Source organism: Embiotoca jacksoni, unplaced genomic scaffold, assembly GCF_022577435.1.
Source record: "Embiotoca jacksoni isolate LCO1_2020_lvr unplaced genomic scaffold, fEmbJac1.0.p SCAF_81, whole genome shotgun sequence".
Lineage (NCBI taxonomy): Eukaryota > Metazoa > Chordata > Actinopteri > Embiotocidae > Embiotoca > Embiotoca jacksoni.
The window spans coordinates 1,024,896-1,044,895 of record NW_027185438.1 but is presented as its reverse complement, the minus strand read 5'-3'; the positions used below and the strand labels follow the sequence as shown (position 1 = coordinate 1,044,895).

Sequence of the window (20,000 nt, the reverse complement as noted above, 5' to 3'; positions counted from 1 at the left end):
CACTAACACATGATCATCATCACACTAACACATGATCATCACACACTAACACATGATCATCATCACACTAACACATGATCATCACACTAACACATGATCATCACACTAACACATGATCATCATCACACTAACACATGATCATCATCACACTAACACATGATCATCACACACTAACACATGATCATCACACTAACACATGATCATCACACTAACACATGATCATCACACACTAACACATGATCATCACACACTAACACATGATCATCATCACACTAACACATGATCATCATCACACTAACACATGATCATCACACACTAACACATGATCATCACACTAACACATGATCATCACACTAACACATGATCATCACATTAACACATGATCATTATCACACTAACACATGATCATCACACTAACACATGATCATCATCACACTAACACATGATCATCACACTAACACATGATCATCACACACTAACACATGATCATCACACTAACACATGATCATCACACTAACACATGATCATCATCACACTAACACATGATCATCATCACACTAACACATGATCATCACACACTAACACATGATCATCACACTAACACATGATCATCACACACTAACACATGATCATCACACTAACACATGATCATCATCACACTAACACATGATCATCATCACACTAACACATGATCATCATCACACTAACACATGATCATCACACTAACACATGATCATCACACTAACACATGATCATCACACACTAACACATGATCATCACACTAACACATGATCATCACACTAACACATGATCATCACATTAACACATGATCATTATCACACTAACACATGATCATCACACTAACACATGATCATCATCACACTAACACATGATCATCACACTAACACATGATCATCACACACTAACACATGATCATCACACTAACACATGATCATCACACACTAACACATGATCATCATCACACTAACACATGATCATCACACACTAACACATGATCATCACACTAACACATGATCATCATCACACTAACACATGATCATCATCACACTAACACATGATCATCACACACTAACACATGATCATCACACACTAACACATGATCATCACACTAACACATGATCATCATCACACTAACACATGATCATCATCACACTAACACATGATCATCACACACTAGCACATGATCATCACACTAACACATGATCATTATCACACTAACACATGATCATCACACTAACACATGATCATCACACACTAACACATGATCATCACACTAACACATGATCATCACACACTAACACATGATCATCATCACACTAACACATGATCATCACACACTAACACATGATCATCACACTAACACATGATCATCATCACACTAACACATGATCATCATCACACTAACACATAATCATCACACACTAACACATGATCATCACACACTAACACATGATCATCACACTAACACATGATCATCACACACTAACACATGATCATCACACTAACACATGATCATCATCACACTAACACATGATCATCACACTAACACATGATCATCACACTAACACATGATCATCATCACACTAACACATGATCATCATCACACTAACACATGATCATCATCACACTAACACATGATCATCATCACACTAACACATGATCATCATCACACTAACACATGATCATCACACACTAACACATGATCATCACACTAACACATGATCATCACACTAACACATGATCATCACATTAACACATGATCATTATCACACTAACACATGATCATCACACTAACACATGATCATCATCACACTAACACATGATCATCACACTAACACATGATCATCACACACTAACACATGATCATCACACACTAACACATGATCATCACACTAACACATGATCATCACACACTAACACATGATCATCATCACACTAACACATGATCATCACACACTAACACATGATCATCACACTAACACATGATCATTATCACACTAACACATGATCATCATCACACTAACACATGATCATCACACTAACACATGATCATCATCACACTAACACATGATCATCATCACACTAACACATGATCATCATCACACTAACACATGATCATCACACTAACACATGATCATCACACTAACACATGATCATCACACACTAACACATGATCATCACACTAACACATGATCATCACACTAACACATGATCATCACATTAACACATGATCATTATCACACTAACACATGATCATCACACTAACACATGATCATCATCACACTAACACATGATCATCACACTAACACATGATCATCACACACTAACACATGATCATCACACTAACACATGATCATCACACACTAACACATGATCATCATCACACTAACACATGATCATCACACACTAACACATGATCATCACACTAACACATGATCATCATCACACTAACACATGATCATCATCACACTAACACATGATCATCACACACTAACACATGATCATCACACACTAACACATGATCATCACACTAACACATGATCATCATCACACTAACACATGATCATCATCACACTAACACATGATCATCACACACTAGCACATGATCATCACACTAACACATGATCATTATCACACTAACACATGATCATCACACTAACACATGATCATCACACACTAACACATGATCATCACACTAACACATGATCATCACACACTAACACATGATCATCATCACACTAACACATGATCATCACACACTAACACATGATCATCACACTAACACATGATCATCATCACACTAACACATGATCATCATCACACTAACACATAATCATCACACACTAACACATGATCATCACACACTAACACATGATCATCACACTAACACATGATCATCACACACTAACACATGATCATCACACTAACACATGATCATCATCACACTAACACATGATCATCACACTAACACATGATCATCACACTAACACATGATCATCATCACACTAACACATGATCATCATCACACTAACACATGATCATCATCACACTAACACATGATCATCATCACACTAACACATGATCATCATCACACTAACACATGATCATCACACACTAACACATGATCATCACACTAACACATGATCATCACACTAACACATGATCATCACATTAACACATGATCATTATCACACTAACACATGATCATCACACTAACACATGATCATCATCACACTAACACATGATCATCACACTAACACATGATCATCACACACTAACACATGATCATCACACACTAACACATGATCATCACACTAACACATGATCATCACACACTAACACATGATCATCATCACACTAACACATGATCATCACACACTAACACATGATCATCACACTAACACATGATCATTATCACACTAACACATGATCATCATCACACTAACACATGATCATCACACTAACACATGATCATCATCACACTAACACATGATCATCATCACACTAACACATGATCATCATCACACTAACACATGATCATCATCACACTAACACATGATCATCACACTAACACATGATCATCATCACACTAACACATGATCATCATCACACTAACACATGATCATCATCACACTAACACATGATCATCACACTAACACATGATCATCACACTAACACATGATCATCATCACACTAACACATGATCATCATCACACTAACACATGATCATCACACTAACACATGATCATCACACTAACACATGATCATCACACTAACACATGATCATCACACACTAACACATGATCATCATCACACTAACACATGATCATCACACTAACACATGATCATCATCACACTAACACATGATCATCACACTAACACATGATCATCACACTAACACATGATCATCATCACACTAACACATGATCATCATCACACTAACACATGATCATCACACTAACACATGATCATCATCACACTAACACATGATCATCATCACACTAACACATGATCATCACACTAACACATGATCATCATCACACTAACACATGATCATTATCACACTAACACATGATCATCACACTAACACATGATCATCATCACACTAACACATGATCATCACACTAACACGTGATCATCACACACTAACACATGATCATCATCACACTAACACATGATCATCACACACTAACACATGATCATCACACTAACACATGATCATCATCACACTAACACATGATCATCACACACTAACACATGATCATCACACACTAACACATGATCATCATCACACTAACACATGATCATCATCACACTAACACATGATCATCATCACACTAACACATGATCATCACACACTAACACATGATCATCATCACACTAAAACATGATCATCACACACTAACACATGATCATCATCACACTAACACATGATCATCACACACTAACACATGATCATCACACTAACACATGATCATCATCACACTAACACATGATCATCACACACTAACACATGATCATCATCACACTAACACATGATCATCATCACACTAACACATGATCATCATCACACTAACACATGATCATCACACACTAACACATGATCATCATCACACTAACACATGATCATCACACTAACACATGATCATCATCACACTAACACATGATCATCACACTAACACATGATCATCACACACTAACACATGATCATCATCACACTAACACATGATCATCACACTAACACATGATCATCATCACACTAACACATGATCATCACACTAACACATGATCATCACACTAACACATGATCATCACACACTAACACATGATCATCACACTAACACATGATCATCACACTAACACATGATCATCACACACTAACACATGATCATCATCACACTAACACATGATCATCACACTAACACATGATCATCACACTAACACATGATCATCACACACTAACACATGATCATCACACTAACACATGATCATCATCACACTAACACATGATCATCACACACTAACACATGATCATCATCACACTAACACATGATCATCACACTAACACATGATCATCATCACACTAACACATGATCATCACACTAACACATGATCATCACACACTAACACATGATCATCATCACACTAACACATGATCATCACACTAACACATGATCATCACACACTAACACATGATCATCACACTAACACATGATCATCATCACACTAACACATGATCATCACACTAACACATGATCATCACACACTAACACATGATCATCACACACTAACACATGATCATCATCACACTAACACATGATCATCACACTAACACATGATCATCACACACTAACACATGATCATCACACACTAACACATGATCATCATCACACTAACACATGATCATCATCACACTAACACATGATCATCACACTAACACATGATCATCATCACACTAACACATGATCATCACACTAACACATGATCATCACACACTAACACATGATCATCATCACACTAACACATGATCATCATCACACTAACACATGATCATCACACACTAACACATGATCATCATCACACTAACACATGATCATCATCACACTAACACATGATCATCATCACACTAACACATGATCATCACACTAACACATGATCATCACACTAACACATGATCATCACACACTAACACATGATCATCACACTAACACATGATCATCATCACACTAACACATGATCATCACACACTAACACATGATCATCATCACACTAACACATGATCATCACACTAACACATGATCATCACACACTAACACATGATCATCACACACTAACACATGATCATCATCACACTAACACATGATCATCATCACACTAACACATGATCATCACACTAACACATGATCATCATCACACTAACACATGATCATCACACTAACACATGATCATCACACACTAACACATGATCATCATCACACTAACACATGATCATCATCACACTAACACATGATCATCACACACTAACACATGATCATCATCACACTAACACATGATCATCATCACACTAACACATGATCATCATCACACTAACACATGATCATCACACTAACACATGATCATCATCACACTAACACATGATCATCACACTAACACATGATCATCATCACACTAACACATGATCATCACACTAACACATGATCATCACACTAACACATGATCATCACACTAACACATGATCATCACACACTAACACATGATCATCATCACACTAACACATGATCATCACACTAACACATGATCATCATCACACTAACACATGATCATCACACTAACACATGATCATCACACACTAACACATGATCATCATCACACTAACACATGATCATCACACTAACACATGATCATCATCACACTAACACATGATCATCATCACACTAACACATGATCATCACACTAACACATGATCATCATCACACTAACACATGATCATCATCACACTAACACATGATCATCATCACACTAACACATGATCATCACACTAACACATGATCATCATCACACTAACACATGATCATCACACTAACACATGATCATCACACACTAACACATGATCATCACACACTAACACATGATCATCATCACACTCACACATGATCATCACACTAACACATGATCATCACACTAACACATGATCATCATCACACTAACACATGATCATCACACTAACACATGATCATCACACACTAACACATGATCATCACACACTAACACATGATCATCACACACTAACACATGATCATCACACTAACACATGATCATCATCACACTAACACATGATCATCACACACTAACACATGATCATCATCACACTAACACATGATCATCACACACTAACACATGATCATCACACTAACACATGATCATCACACTAACACATGATCATCACACTAACACATGATCATCACACTAACACATGATCATCACACTAACACACATGCTAGATGTTTTGAGGAGTGTTTGGGGGAACAGAGTTTTCACATGTTCCACTCTGAACATCTTAAAGCTCCTTGACTGATTTTTAGTTTTTCTGATGGAACATGCTGTCGGCAACTTTAAGATGTTAAGACTCTTCCTTATCTACAGTTTCCGTGACAACAACGCCCAAGATTCTCCTCCGACCGAGTCCAGAAGATGAAAAAATATATGGGTGAGTTTTTCTCTTTTACAGTTCTCTTATTACATATTATCTTTCGGTAATTACATAAAAAAGTTCCACTCAGTTCCTCTCAGTTCCACTCAGTTCCTCTCAGTTCCTCTCAGTTCCACCCGGTTCCTCTCGGCTCCCATCAGTTCCACTCAGTTCCTCTCAGTTCCACTCAGTTCCACTCAGTTCCTCTCAGTTCCACTCCGTTCCTCTTAGTTCCTTTCGGTTCCACTCAGTTCCACTCAGTTCCTCTCAGTTCCTCTCGGTTACAATCAGTTCCACTCAGGTCCTCTCAGTTCTTCTCGGTTCCTCTCAGTTCCTCTCAGTTCCACTCAGTTCCTCTCAGTTCTTCTCAGTTCCACTCAGTTCCTCTCAGTTCTTCTCAGTTCCTCTCAGTTCCTGTCAGTTCCACTCAGTTCCACTCAGTTCCTCTCAGTTACACTCAGGTCCTCTCTGTTCCTCTCAGTTCCTCTCAGTTACACTCAGTTCCTGTCAGTTCTCCTTGGTTCCTCTCAGTTCCTCTCAGTTCCACTCAGTTCCTCTCGGTTCCTCTCAGTTCTTCTCAGTTCCTCTCAGTTCCTCTCGGTTCCTCTCAGTTCCACTTGGTTACAATCAGTTCCTCTCAGTTCCTCTCAGTTCCACTCTGTTCCACTCGGTTCCTCTCAGTTCCTCTCAGTTCCACTCAGTTCCTCTCAGTTCCTCTTGGTTACAATCAGTTCCACTCAGTTCCTCTCAGTTCCACTCGGTTACAATCAGTTCCTCTCAGTTCCACTTGGTTCCACTCGGTTCCTCTCAGTTCCTCTCAGTTCCACTCAGTTCCTCTCAGTTCCTCTTGGTTACAATCAGTTCCACTCAGTTCCCCTCAGTTCCTCTCGGTTACAATCAGTTCCACTCAGTTCCTCTCAGTTCCTCTCAGTTCTTCTCGGTTCCTCTAAGTTCCTCTCAGTTCCACTCGGTTCCTCTCGGTTCCTCTCAGTTCCACTCGGTTACAATCAGTTCCTCTCGATTCCACTCGGTTCCACTCGGTTCCTATCGGTTCCACTCGGTTCCTCTTGGTTACAATCAGTTCCTCTCAGTTCTTCTCAGTTTCTCTCAGTTCCACTCAGTTCCACTCAGTTCCACTCTCAACATGAGCCTCATCTGGGAGGAAAAACTCCGACAGTACCGGACTCAGAGGTGGAGAACTTCTGCCTCGACCCGTTTGTGTCGGAGGAAGGCAGAGAGAGAAAAGAGCAGCATAGAGGGACTAATGAACAGCGAGCAGGTTGGTCGGAAGCCAAAGATCAGAAACCTGCAGAACCGGAGAACCTGATATGTGGAAAGAAAATAATGAGATGCAATAGAGGAGCTCAGGGCAGGGTCACCTCAGCAGAAGGACAGTTTTCCTCCTGATCTTAAAGGTGGAGCGGCTGTCTCCGTCCAGAACCAGAACTGAGAACTGGTTCCGCAGGAGAACCAGAACCGGGAGCTGGTTCCACAGGAGAACCAGAACCGAGAGCTGCTTCCACAGGAGGACGATCCGTCTCATGCAGTCCAACAGAACATCTGAACAACCAGGAGCTGATCCACTCTCCTGATTCATGCACTTCACCTCTCAGCAGATTTCAGCAGGCGGCTTTTGATCTGACTGCTGCATAAAGTGTCAGTTTATCACTGATCAGCCCCGATAATCCCAGTCAGCACCAGAGGATGGGCTGAGTACCGACTTGCTGAGGACGGGAAGCACACCACACACAGTTATATGATATATGTAAATATAAGTTTGTCCTATAAGCTTTATTTCCTTGAAATTAATGAAAAAGACACATGTTTAAAATGAATTAGTACATTTCTAAGTCTCCAGCTGGGAGCATCAGTCTGCTGCTTTTCTTTGTGGTGGCTTTCAGGTTGATGTTTGCGTTCTGTAACATACAGATACTGGTGCGTTTGTCTACAGTTGGAGGTAGAGCTGCAGGGCTCTGGCCACACACTGGATATAAAAGTGTTCGTAGCTTTCCAAAAATGACTGGATATATTTGTGAATGATTCCAGACTCCACTGGGTTTATTCATCCAGATGTTTATAGAAAAGCTGGGTTAACGTGCATTCTCCTGTTTGTTAATAGCAGCATGTTTCCCTCCTGCAGGACGAACACAGTGATGGTGAACTTCCAGAAAGGAGACAGTGTCGGGCTGCGGCTGGCGGGAGGGAACGATGTGGGCATCTTCATCGCTGGAGTTCAAGAGGGCAGTCCTGCTGAGGAGGAGGGTCTGCGTGTAGGAGACCAGATCCTGAAGGTAACCAGTCCACACGGAGGTACAAAAGGTTGGGACACTGTAAAATTGAAATAAAAACAAAATGCAATGATTTGCAAATCTCATAAACCCATATTTTATTGCAAATTGACCAAAGACAACATACCAAGTGTTGAAACGAATACATTTAATTTTTTTATGAAAAATATTTGCTCATTTTGAATTTGATATCAGCAACACGTCTCAAAAAAGTTGGGACAGGATCAAGAAAAGACTGGAACAGTTGTGTAACGTAAAAAATAAACACCTTCTAACAACTAATTATGTTACCATGGCAACAGATCAGTAACATGATTGGGTATAAAAAGATGATTTCAGAGAGGCAGAGTCTCTCAGCAGTGAAGATGGGGAGAGGTTCACCACTCTGAAAGACTGTGTTGGAAAATAGTTCAACAATCTAAGAATAATGTTCCTCAACGTAAAACTACAAAGAATTAGTGGATTTCATCGTCTACGGTTCATAATATCATTAAAAGAGTCAGAGAATCTGGAGAAATCTCTGAACACAAGGGACAAGGCTGGAAACCAATATTGGATGGTGGTGATCTTCGGGCCCTCAGGCAGCACTGCATTAAAAACACACTATTCTGGAGTGGAAATCACTGCATGGGCTCAGGAACACTTGTGAAAACCATCGTCTGTGAACACGGTTCATCGCTGCGTCCACAAATGATGTTAAAACTCTCCAAAGAAGAAACCAGATAGAAACATGATCCAGAAACACCGCCGCCTTCTCTGGACCAAGATCATTGAAGATGGACTGAGGTGAAGTGGAAAACTGATGTGTTGTCTTAAGTCTATCTGTAACAAAATGTGTTTATTGAATTTTCAAATCATTGCATTCTGTTTGATTTACATTTTACACAGCGTCCCAACTTTATCAGAAACACGGTTGTACATCTCGTCTTCCTCCACCTGCTGCAGGTCAAACATAAAGTGTGGATCTGAACTTCTGGAACAACCTTCCTCTTCAGATGAGCTCTTTTTCAAAAGTGATTTATTTTCTGTGGTTTTTCCACTTTAACCACAGTTTCTACCAACTGCTCTCATTCTTTTGTGTGCTTCCTGTTAACTTCATCCTGCTTTTGATTTTACTTGTTTTTATTGATCAAGTCTATTTGGCTCTGTAAAATAAATAAATGAATAAAAACAGAATGCAATGATCTGCAAATCCCATAAACTATTAAATATTTAATTAAAAATAGACCAAAGACAACATTTTAAATGTTGAAACAGATACATTTTATTGTTTTATGAAACATATATTCTTATTTTGAATCTGATGCAGCAACACGTCTCTATAAAGTTGTTCCAGGATCATGTTCACCACTGAGCTGCATCAACTCTTCTTTTAACAACACTCTGGAAACCTTTGGGAACTGAGGAGACCAACTTTTTTTGGAATTAAGGTTGTAAATAAATTTGACTTGACTTGAAAAAAGATTTTTTTCTAAGGTGAATTAACTTGAAATTATACAGTTTAGATACTTCAAGTTAATACAAATCTGATTCCATTAAATTCCTGTGTGTTTTAAATATCAGTAATAAATATTTATCCTCTGAATATTAAACATTCCTAATCATGGAGCTCTTTGTGTGTTGCAGGTGAACAACGTGGATTTCCAAGGTGTTGTGAGGGAGGAGGCGGTGCTCTTCCTGCTGGAGATCCCTAAAGGAGATGTGGTGACCATCCTGGCTCAGAGCAAACCTGACGGTAAGAAACATCCTCAACATGAAGTAAGAACACTCAACATACACGAAGAACACTCAACATACGTGAAGAACAGTCAACATACAAGAAGAACACTCAACATACACAAAGAACACTCAACATACAAGAAGAACACTCAACATACACGAAGAACACTCAACATACAAGAAGAACACTCAACATACGTGAAGAACACTCAACGTACACGAAGAACAGTCAACATAAATGAAGAACACTCAACATACACGAAGAACACTCAACATACAAGAACACTCAACATACGTGAAGAACACTCAACATACACGAATAACAGTCAACATAAATGAAGAACACTCAACATACAAAAAGAACACTCAACATACACGAAGAACACTCAACATACGTGAAGAACAGTCAACATACACGGAGAACAGTCAACATAAATGAAGAACACTCAACATACGTGAAGAACACTCAACATACAAGGAGAACACTCAACATACCTGAAGAACACTCAACATACATGAAGAACACTCAACATACACGAAGAACATTCAACATACATGAAAAACATTCAACATACGTGAAGAACACTCAACATACATGAAGAACACTCAACATACACGAAGAACACTCAACATACAAGGAGAACACTCAACATACCTGAAGAACACTCAACATACATGAAGAACACTCAACATACACGAAGAACACTCAACATACATGAACACTCAACATACACGAAGAACACTCAACATACAAGAACACTCAACATACAAGAAGAACACTCAACATACGTGAAGAACACTCAACATACATGAAGAACACTCAACATACAAGAAGAACACGCAACACACAAGAAGAACACTCAATATACATGAAGAACACTCAACATACAAGAAGAACACTCAACATACATGAAGAACACTCAACATACACGAAGAACACTCAACATACACGAAGAACACTCAACATACAAGAACACTCAACATACAAGAACAGTCAACATACACGAAGAACACTCAACATACGTGAAGAACAGTCAACATACAAGAAGAACACTCAACATACACAAAGAACACTCAACATACAAGAAGAACACTCGACATACACGAAGAACACTCAACATACAAGAAGAACACTCAACATACGTGAAGAACACTCAACATACATGAAGAACACTCAACATACAAGAACACTCAACATACGTGAAGAACACTCAACATACACGAAGAACAGTCAACATAAATGAAGAACACTCAACATACAAAAAGAACACTCAACATACACGAAGAACAGTCAACATAAATGAAGAACACTCAACATACACGAAGAACACTCAACATACAAGAACACTCAACATACGTGAAGAACACTCAACATACACGAAGAACAGTCAACATAAATGAAGAACACTCAACATACAAAAAGAACACTCAACATACACGAAGAACACTCAACATACGTGAAGAACAGTCAACATACACGGAGAACAGTCAATATAAATGAAGAACACTCAACATACGTGAAGAACACTCAACATACACGAAGAACACTCAACATATGTGAAGAACAGTCAACATACACGGAGAACAGTCAATATAAATGAAGAACACTCAACATACGTGAAGAACACTCAACATACAAGGAGAACACTCAACATACAAGGAGAACACTCAACATACACGAAGAACACTCAACATACAAGAACACTCAACATACGTGAAGAACACTCAACATACACGAAGAACAGTCAACATAAATGAAGAACACTCAACATACAAAAAGAACACTCAACATACACGAAGAACACTCAACATACGTGAAGAACAGTCAACATACACGGAGAACAGTCAATATAAATGAAGAACACTCAACATACAAAAAGAACACTCAACATACAAGGAGAACACTCAACATACAAGGAGAACACTCAACATACGCGAAGAACACTCAACATACAAGAACACTCAACATACGTGAAGAACACTCAACATACACGAAGAACAGTCAACATAAATGAAGAACACTCAACATACAAAAAGAACACTCAACATACACGAAGAACACTCAACATACGTGAAGAACAGTCAACATACACGGAGAACAGTCAATATAAATGAAGAACACTCAACATACGTGAAGAACACTCAACATACAAGAAGAACACTCAACATACAAGGAGAACACTCAACATACATGAAGAACACTCAACATACATGAAGAACACTCAACATACATGAAGAACACTCAACATACATGAAGAACACTCAACATACGTGAAGAACACTCAACATACGTGAAGAACACTCAACATACATGAAGAACACTCAACATACGTGAAGAACACTCAACATAATGTGTGTGTGACCTGTAACGTGTTAACATCCGGTCAGAGCCTGTGGTTTTCTGTGACGTGTTAAGCGGTCAGTATCTGTGAACACACAGATTCCCCTTTCCCCCTCCACTCCCCCCCCTCCTAAACCCTCCTCTGTGATGTTTCCATGTAATTATGGAGACACCAGCTCGGTCCCCTGGAGGCTGCTAGATCAGATCGGGTTTGTTGTGGTTCAGCCGACCGTGACACACACGGACAGATGCAGCTGCACAGATCTGTTCAGGAGCACGCCGGCTGTTATGAAACCGGCCCTCCAGGTCCTGGCTCTTAAAAATGGGTTTTTGCCTTTTTATTGAAAAAAAGATATATCATGAAGCAAAAAGACGTCACATGATGAAGCAGAGCATTGAGCTGACATGGAAACAGTGTTCAGGGACAGTCAGCAGGAAGTGGTTGGACTATAAAGGTCAGGGTTCCTGTTTTATTTTAGATTATCATCTTGGTTTGTTCACTGTGACGTGATTCCATTTATTACAAACACTAGAAATACTAAATATAACTAAAAACACGACAACAGCAAAGACTGAAGGAGGGACATAGAAATTTAAAAGATATGCAGACTGAACAGATGAGTGATTAAAATCTGTTAAGAATATTTGTTTAAGATCAAATGTTTGAGATGAAATGATGAATGAGATGAAATAATACGGTTGTGAGCTGTTGCAAAGTCGGGTTTAAATCACAGACTGTTTCTAAAAGAGTTCGTAGCTTCAGTTCTGTAAAATGGTTCTGATCCAGAAGTGTCTTCAGCTGCAATACCAGCGAGTGCCACTAGAGGTCGGCTCCAAAAAGCCTCCGGCTCCATAGACTCCCATTCAACTTCTCTCATCAAATCCAAAGTGAATAAAATGTGTCCATCAGTTATCTCGGTGTTGTTAGCTAAAGTCACTCCTTCTTATTAGTTTTCTGGAGGTCCATCTGAAAATAATCCCTCATTCATTAGAAAAGAAGATTCAAGAAGACCTGTTTTGGGGGGCGTGTCTGTTTAATCTCTTCTAAACTAACTTTTACTGGAAATAATTTTTTGAATTTAGTATTATTTCTTTTACACCCTGTTTTAATTTATTCTATGGTCGTTTCAAACGATCATTGTTGGATTTTAATGCTTGCTTATATTCACAGGTTGTTTTGTTCTTTGTTCTCCTTTGTTTTACTGTAAATACCAGTTTGTCCAGGCGGTCTGTTAGAGGTGATGTGTGTCCTGAAATCTGAGTTGGATGTTAGGATGATTGGTCTGCTGGTGACCTGATGTTCATTAAAGGGTTTGCAGCGTTCAGGATGGAGGGATTCTTGTCCTGGTCCGTTCATCATGCAGGTTTTTCTCCATTCAGAGCAGTCTGGCACTTCGGCAGTGTAATTGATACAAAAAAAATATATATCCAAGTTGATCTCAAGGACTAATGGTCATAAATACGTTTTAGACTCTGTGGTCATAATAACGTTTCACCTTCTTGCCTCCCCTCCCCTCCCCCCTTCTTCCATCACCCGTCTCACTCCTCCTCTCCACCTCCTCCTCCAGTTTATAACGACGTGCTGGCGTCTGGCCGTGGAGACTCCTTCTTCATCCGCACACACTTTGACTATGAGAAGGAGACGGCTCAGAGTCTGGCCTTCAGCCGGGGGGACATCTTCAAGGTGGTGGACACCCTCTACGACGGCAAGCTAGGCAACTGGCTGGCGATCCGCGTCGGCAAGGAGAAGCAGCTTCTGGAGAAGGGCATCATCCCCAACAAGAGCAGGTGAGGGCGGACCGAGAGGCAGGAGGTTCTCCCTGCAGAACACCTCAGATGTTCTTGGAGTCCTCTAAAGGCCTCGAGGAACAGGCTCTGTTCTTGTTCCGGATGTTGGGTGTTGAAAGATGATGACAGCAGCAGGTCCTCAGAGACCCAATAGATGGAGTTCAACAGAATGAAAAGTTCTGGACTGATAAACCCTCTTCTATGTGAAAGGCTCTCAAACATTCACTCGGACTCAACAATGAACTGATTACATTTTGATGGTCAAAGGTCAAAGGTCACTGTGACCTCACAGTGTGTCCAAAACTCACACAAATTCTGACCCAGATGTCTAATAAGATAAAATGAAGTGATGAAGTTTTTTACCCAATAGGTTAAAGGTCAACCTAATGTCCTGCAGACACTTTTCTGTTCATTATGCAGCACTACAGTTCAGCAGTGTTACACGAGAGTGTTCTTTAAGCGCCGACCGGTAAGCATCCCTGTTGGTCCAATAACATCAAAACACCCCCAGTGTGATATAGTGATTATACAACAAATTAACAACTAAATAAAACATGTAATCAACATGTGTTCATATTGTAACTAAAATACAAAACTTTTTGTTACTGTGATCTCCGTTTCCGTGGCAACACGCAGGGTATGACTAACAACTGGAAAACAATCAGTCGCCTCAGCAGACTCTTATGTAACGTATGTAATGTTTACTACTCCAGGAAATAGTCCGACCCTTAGCAACCACCCTAGCAACAGAGAGGATTTCAAGTCTCCAACTGAATAAATACAGAAAAATAGAAACACTAAACTGATCAGCTAGTTCAGTCTGGTTGGAACAAAGATATCTGATGAACAAAATATCTGATGAACAAAGATGTCTGACGAACAAAGATATCTGATGAACAAAGATATCTGACGAACAAAGATATCTGATGAACAAAGATGTCGATAGATAGATAGATAGATAGATACTTCATTAATCCCTCAGGGACATTTTTATGTTACAGTAGCATAACAAAATACACATTCTATGCAATAAAATAAGATAAATAATATTAAATAAAGATAAATAATATTAAATAAACTAACCTAAACAACAGTGCAAGGGAGTTATTGTTGTGTGATGTGATTTATTGTACAGTCTTATTGCAGTCAGCAGGAATGATCTCCTGTATCTGGAATGATCTCCTGTATCTGGAATGATCTCCTGTATCAGGAACGATCTCCTGTATCTGGAACGATCTCCTGTATCAGGAATGATCTCCTGTATCAGGAACGATCTCCTGTATCTGGAACGATCTCCTGTATCAGGAATGATCTCCTGTATCAGGAATGATCTCCTGTATCTGGAATGATCTCCTGTATCTGGAATGATCTCCTGTATCTGGAATGATCTCCTGTATCTGGAATGATCTCCTGTATCAGGAATGATCTCCTGGATCTGTCCTTGTGACAGCAGCTGGAGGAGTCTTTTGGAGAACGTCCTCCTCTGTCCCTGCAGCAGGTGGAGAGGGTGGTCAGGATTATCCAAGATGGATAATAGTTTGTTCAGCGTCCTCCTCTCCACCACCTTTTCCAGGCTGTCCAGATTGTAGCCGATGATGGAGCCGGCCTTCTTAACCATTTTGTTAAGTCTGTTGGTGTCACCGGCTCCAATGCTGCTCCCCCACCTCCACCTCTCCCCCCCAGCAGACTACTAGAAGTACAGTTCACTGGCCACAACAGATGGTAGAACATCTCCAACATCTCGCTGCACATATTGAAGGATCGAACTTTCTTCCAGAAAAAGAGTCGACTCATCCCCTTCTTGTAGACAGCATTGATGTTGGTCTTCCAGTTCAGTCTGTTGTCATGGAGACACCAGGTACTTGTAATAATATCTGGTGAACAAAGATATGTGATGAACAAAGACATGTGATGAACAAAGATATGTGATGAACAAAGATATCTGTTGAACAAAGATATCTGATGAACTAAGATATCTGATGAACAAAGATATCTGTTGAACAAAGATATCTGATGAACAAAGATAATCTGATGAACAAAGATATCTGATGAACAAAGATATCTGATGAACAAAGATATCTGGTGAACTAAGATATCTGATGAACAAAGATATCTGATGAACAAAGATATCTAATGAACAAAGATACCTGATGAACAAAGATATCTGATGAACAAAGATATCTGATGAACAAAGATATCCATGTTCTCATGTGTTTTTAACATTTTAGCTCCGTGTCATGTGTTCAAACCAAACCGGTCCAGCTAGCCTCCTCTAGGATTGTAAGTGCGTGACTATCCGTGGTGTTACGGTACGGGTGCTCGGAGCGACCAAAAAGGACCAAAAGAGACCCGACTTCACCAAATGGGTCATTTAATAGAACTATAACAAGTAGAAACTACATTATATTACATATTACATGAAACTCTATTCTAATTCTATTTTCCCATTGAGAAGGTGGAGTGATATTTCTAGTGATGAGCAGGATGTGTTGTCATGGTGATTTGTTCCAAATGTTCAGTTGACCAATCAGATCTCTGGGGGCGGAGCTATTGGTTATATAGTGTAGTTTGATGCATAACCAAGTTTCAGGAGTGGTTTCATACCTGAACATGTGTGATTGATGGATGGACAGGTGACAGGTGTGTCTCTCCTTCCTGTCAGGGCTGAGCAGATGGCCAGCGTCCAGAACTCCCACAAAGCCGTCGTTGGTGACCGAGCCGACTTCTGGCGGTTGAGAGGTCAGCGGTCTCTGAAGAGGAAGGACCTGAGGAAGAGCAGAGAGAACCTGAGCAGTCAGACCCTCACCACCCGCTTCCCAGCGTATGAACGGGTGGTGCTGCGAGAAGGTGGGTGAACCTCCTGCTGAGGATTCACTCACTATAATATTAGTAATATTATTATTATCATTGATCTGACTGAGTAAAACTGTCATCCGTTATCTGTTGTTGCAGCTGGTTTCAGACGTCCTGTCGTCCTCTTCGGACCGATCGCTGATGCTGCTACAGAGAAGCTGGCCTCCGAGATGCCTGACCTGTTTGTGATTGCTAGTGAGTCCATCTGTGTGTTTGTGTGACGGCTTTCATCTGCTGTGAATACTTTTACTGTGAAGGACCGTCTGACTGTTTCTGTGTCGTTGTTTCAGAAACTGAACCGAAAGATGCCGGATCGGAGAAATCCTCAGGTGTCGTTCGTCTTAACACCATCCGGCAAATCATCGAGCAGGTACACACACACACACACACACACACACACACACACACACACACACACACACACAGGAACACACACACACACACACACACACACATAGAAACACACACACACACAGGTCCTGGCTCTTAAAAATGGGTTTTTGCCTTTTTATTGAAAAAAAGATATATCATGAAGCAAAAAGACGTCACATGATGAAGCAGAGCATTGAGCTGACATGGAAACAGTGTTCAGGGACAGTCAGCAGGAAGTGGTTGGACTATAAAGGTCAGGGTTCCTGTTTTATTTTAGATTATCATCTTGGTTTGTTCACTGTGACGTGATTCCATTTATTACAAACACTAGAAATACTAAATATAACTAAAAACACGACAACAGCAAAGACTGAAGGAGGGACATAGAAATTTAAAAGATATGCAGACTGAACAGATGAGTGATTAAAATCTGTTAAGAATATTTGTTTAAGATCAAATGTTTGAGATGAAATGATGAATGAGATGAAATAATACGGTTGTGAGCTGTTGCAAAGTCGGGTTTAAATCACAGACTGTTTCTAAAAGAGTTCGTAGCTTCAGTTCTGTAAAATAGTTCTGATCCAGAAGTGTCTTCAGCTGCAATACCAGCGAGTGCCACTAGAGGTCGGCTCCAAAAAGCCTCCGGCTCCATAGACTCCCATTCAACTTCTCTCATCAAATCCAAAGTGAATAAAATGTGTCCATCAGTTATCTCGGTGTTGTTAGCTAAAGTCACTCCTTCTTATTAGTTTTCTGGAGGTCCATCTGAAAATAATCCCTCATTCATTAGAAAAGAAGATTCAAGAAGACCTGTTTTTGGGGGCGTGTCTGTTTGATTGACAGGCCTGTGGTGCAGTCAGGTTACAGCGATCGGTGGGCGGGACGTAGTATCGTCAGGTTTCCGATCAGATCGGTCAGATTCACCGCTGGCTCCTCCCCCAGCTCGTCCAAATATGGTCACTTCCTGCTCCAAACCGCTCCGAACTAGCAAGATGGTGACGGACAGAATCTGAACTGGAGGATTCATAATGTTCACAAACCAACGATGACATCACTGATGGATGATGACATCACTGATGGATGATGGATGATGGTTGATGGTTGATGACATCACTGATGGTTGATGACATCATTCATGGTTGATGGTTGATTGTTGGTTGCATCACATGTATTTTTGGGAAAGAAGTATTCAAGTGTTCCACAAATGGAAGATCTGAGGTGCTTTGTTAGGCAGCAAAGTGTCACTATAGAAATACTGTTGATATTGTTGTCAGGTGTTAACTAAGAACTGAACCTCTGTTCACAGTTCACATCATCAGCATCTCTCAAACTCTCCTGATGCGTGAAGTTTTTATTTGTAGGAAAATGCTGCAGCTCTCCATGTTGATCTGTTCAGACTGATTCACATAAAAGAGTCTCTGGTCCATCA

At 39.9% G+C, this 20,000-nt stretch overlaps 1 protein-coding gene across 4 annotated transcripts in view; it reads left to right on the top strand.

Annotated features, from left to right (window-relative positions):
- The window catches only part of LOC138192119 (tight junction protein ZO-2-like), a 127,919-nt gene that overhangs the window by 90,015 nt on the left and 17,904 nt on the right, over window positions 1-20,000 (top strand). For all 4 annotated transcript variants that reach the window (XM_069139337.1, XM_069139336.1, XM_069139335.1 and 1 more), the window contains exons 10-16: window positions 7,165-7,228; window positions 9,351-9,501; window positions 11,125-11,233; window positions 15,127-15,346; window positions 18,009-18,193; window positions 18,299-18,394; window positions 18,490-18,569. In XM_069139337.1, coding sequence (XP_068995438.1) covers window positions 7,165-7,228; window positions 9,351-9,501; window positions 11,125-11,233; window positions 15,127-15,346; window positions 18,009-18,193; window positions 18,299-18,394; window positions 18,490-18,569 — 905 coding nt within the window. The remainder of the gene's footprint in view (window positions 1-7,164; window positions 7,229-9,350; window positions 9,502-11,124; window positions 11,234-15,126; window positions 15,347-18,008; window positions 18,194-18,298; window positions 18,395-18,489; window positions 18,570-20,000) is intronic.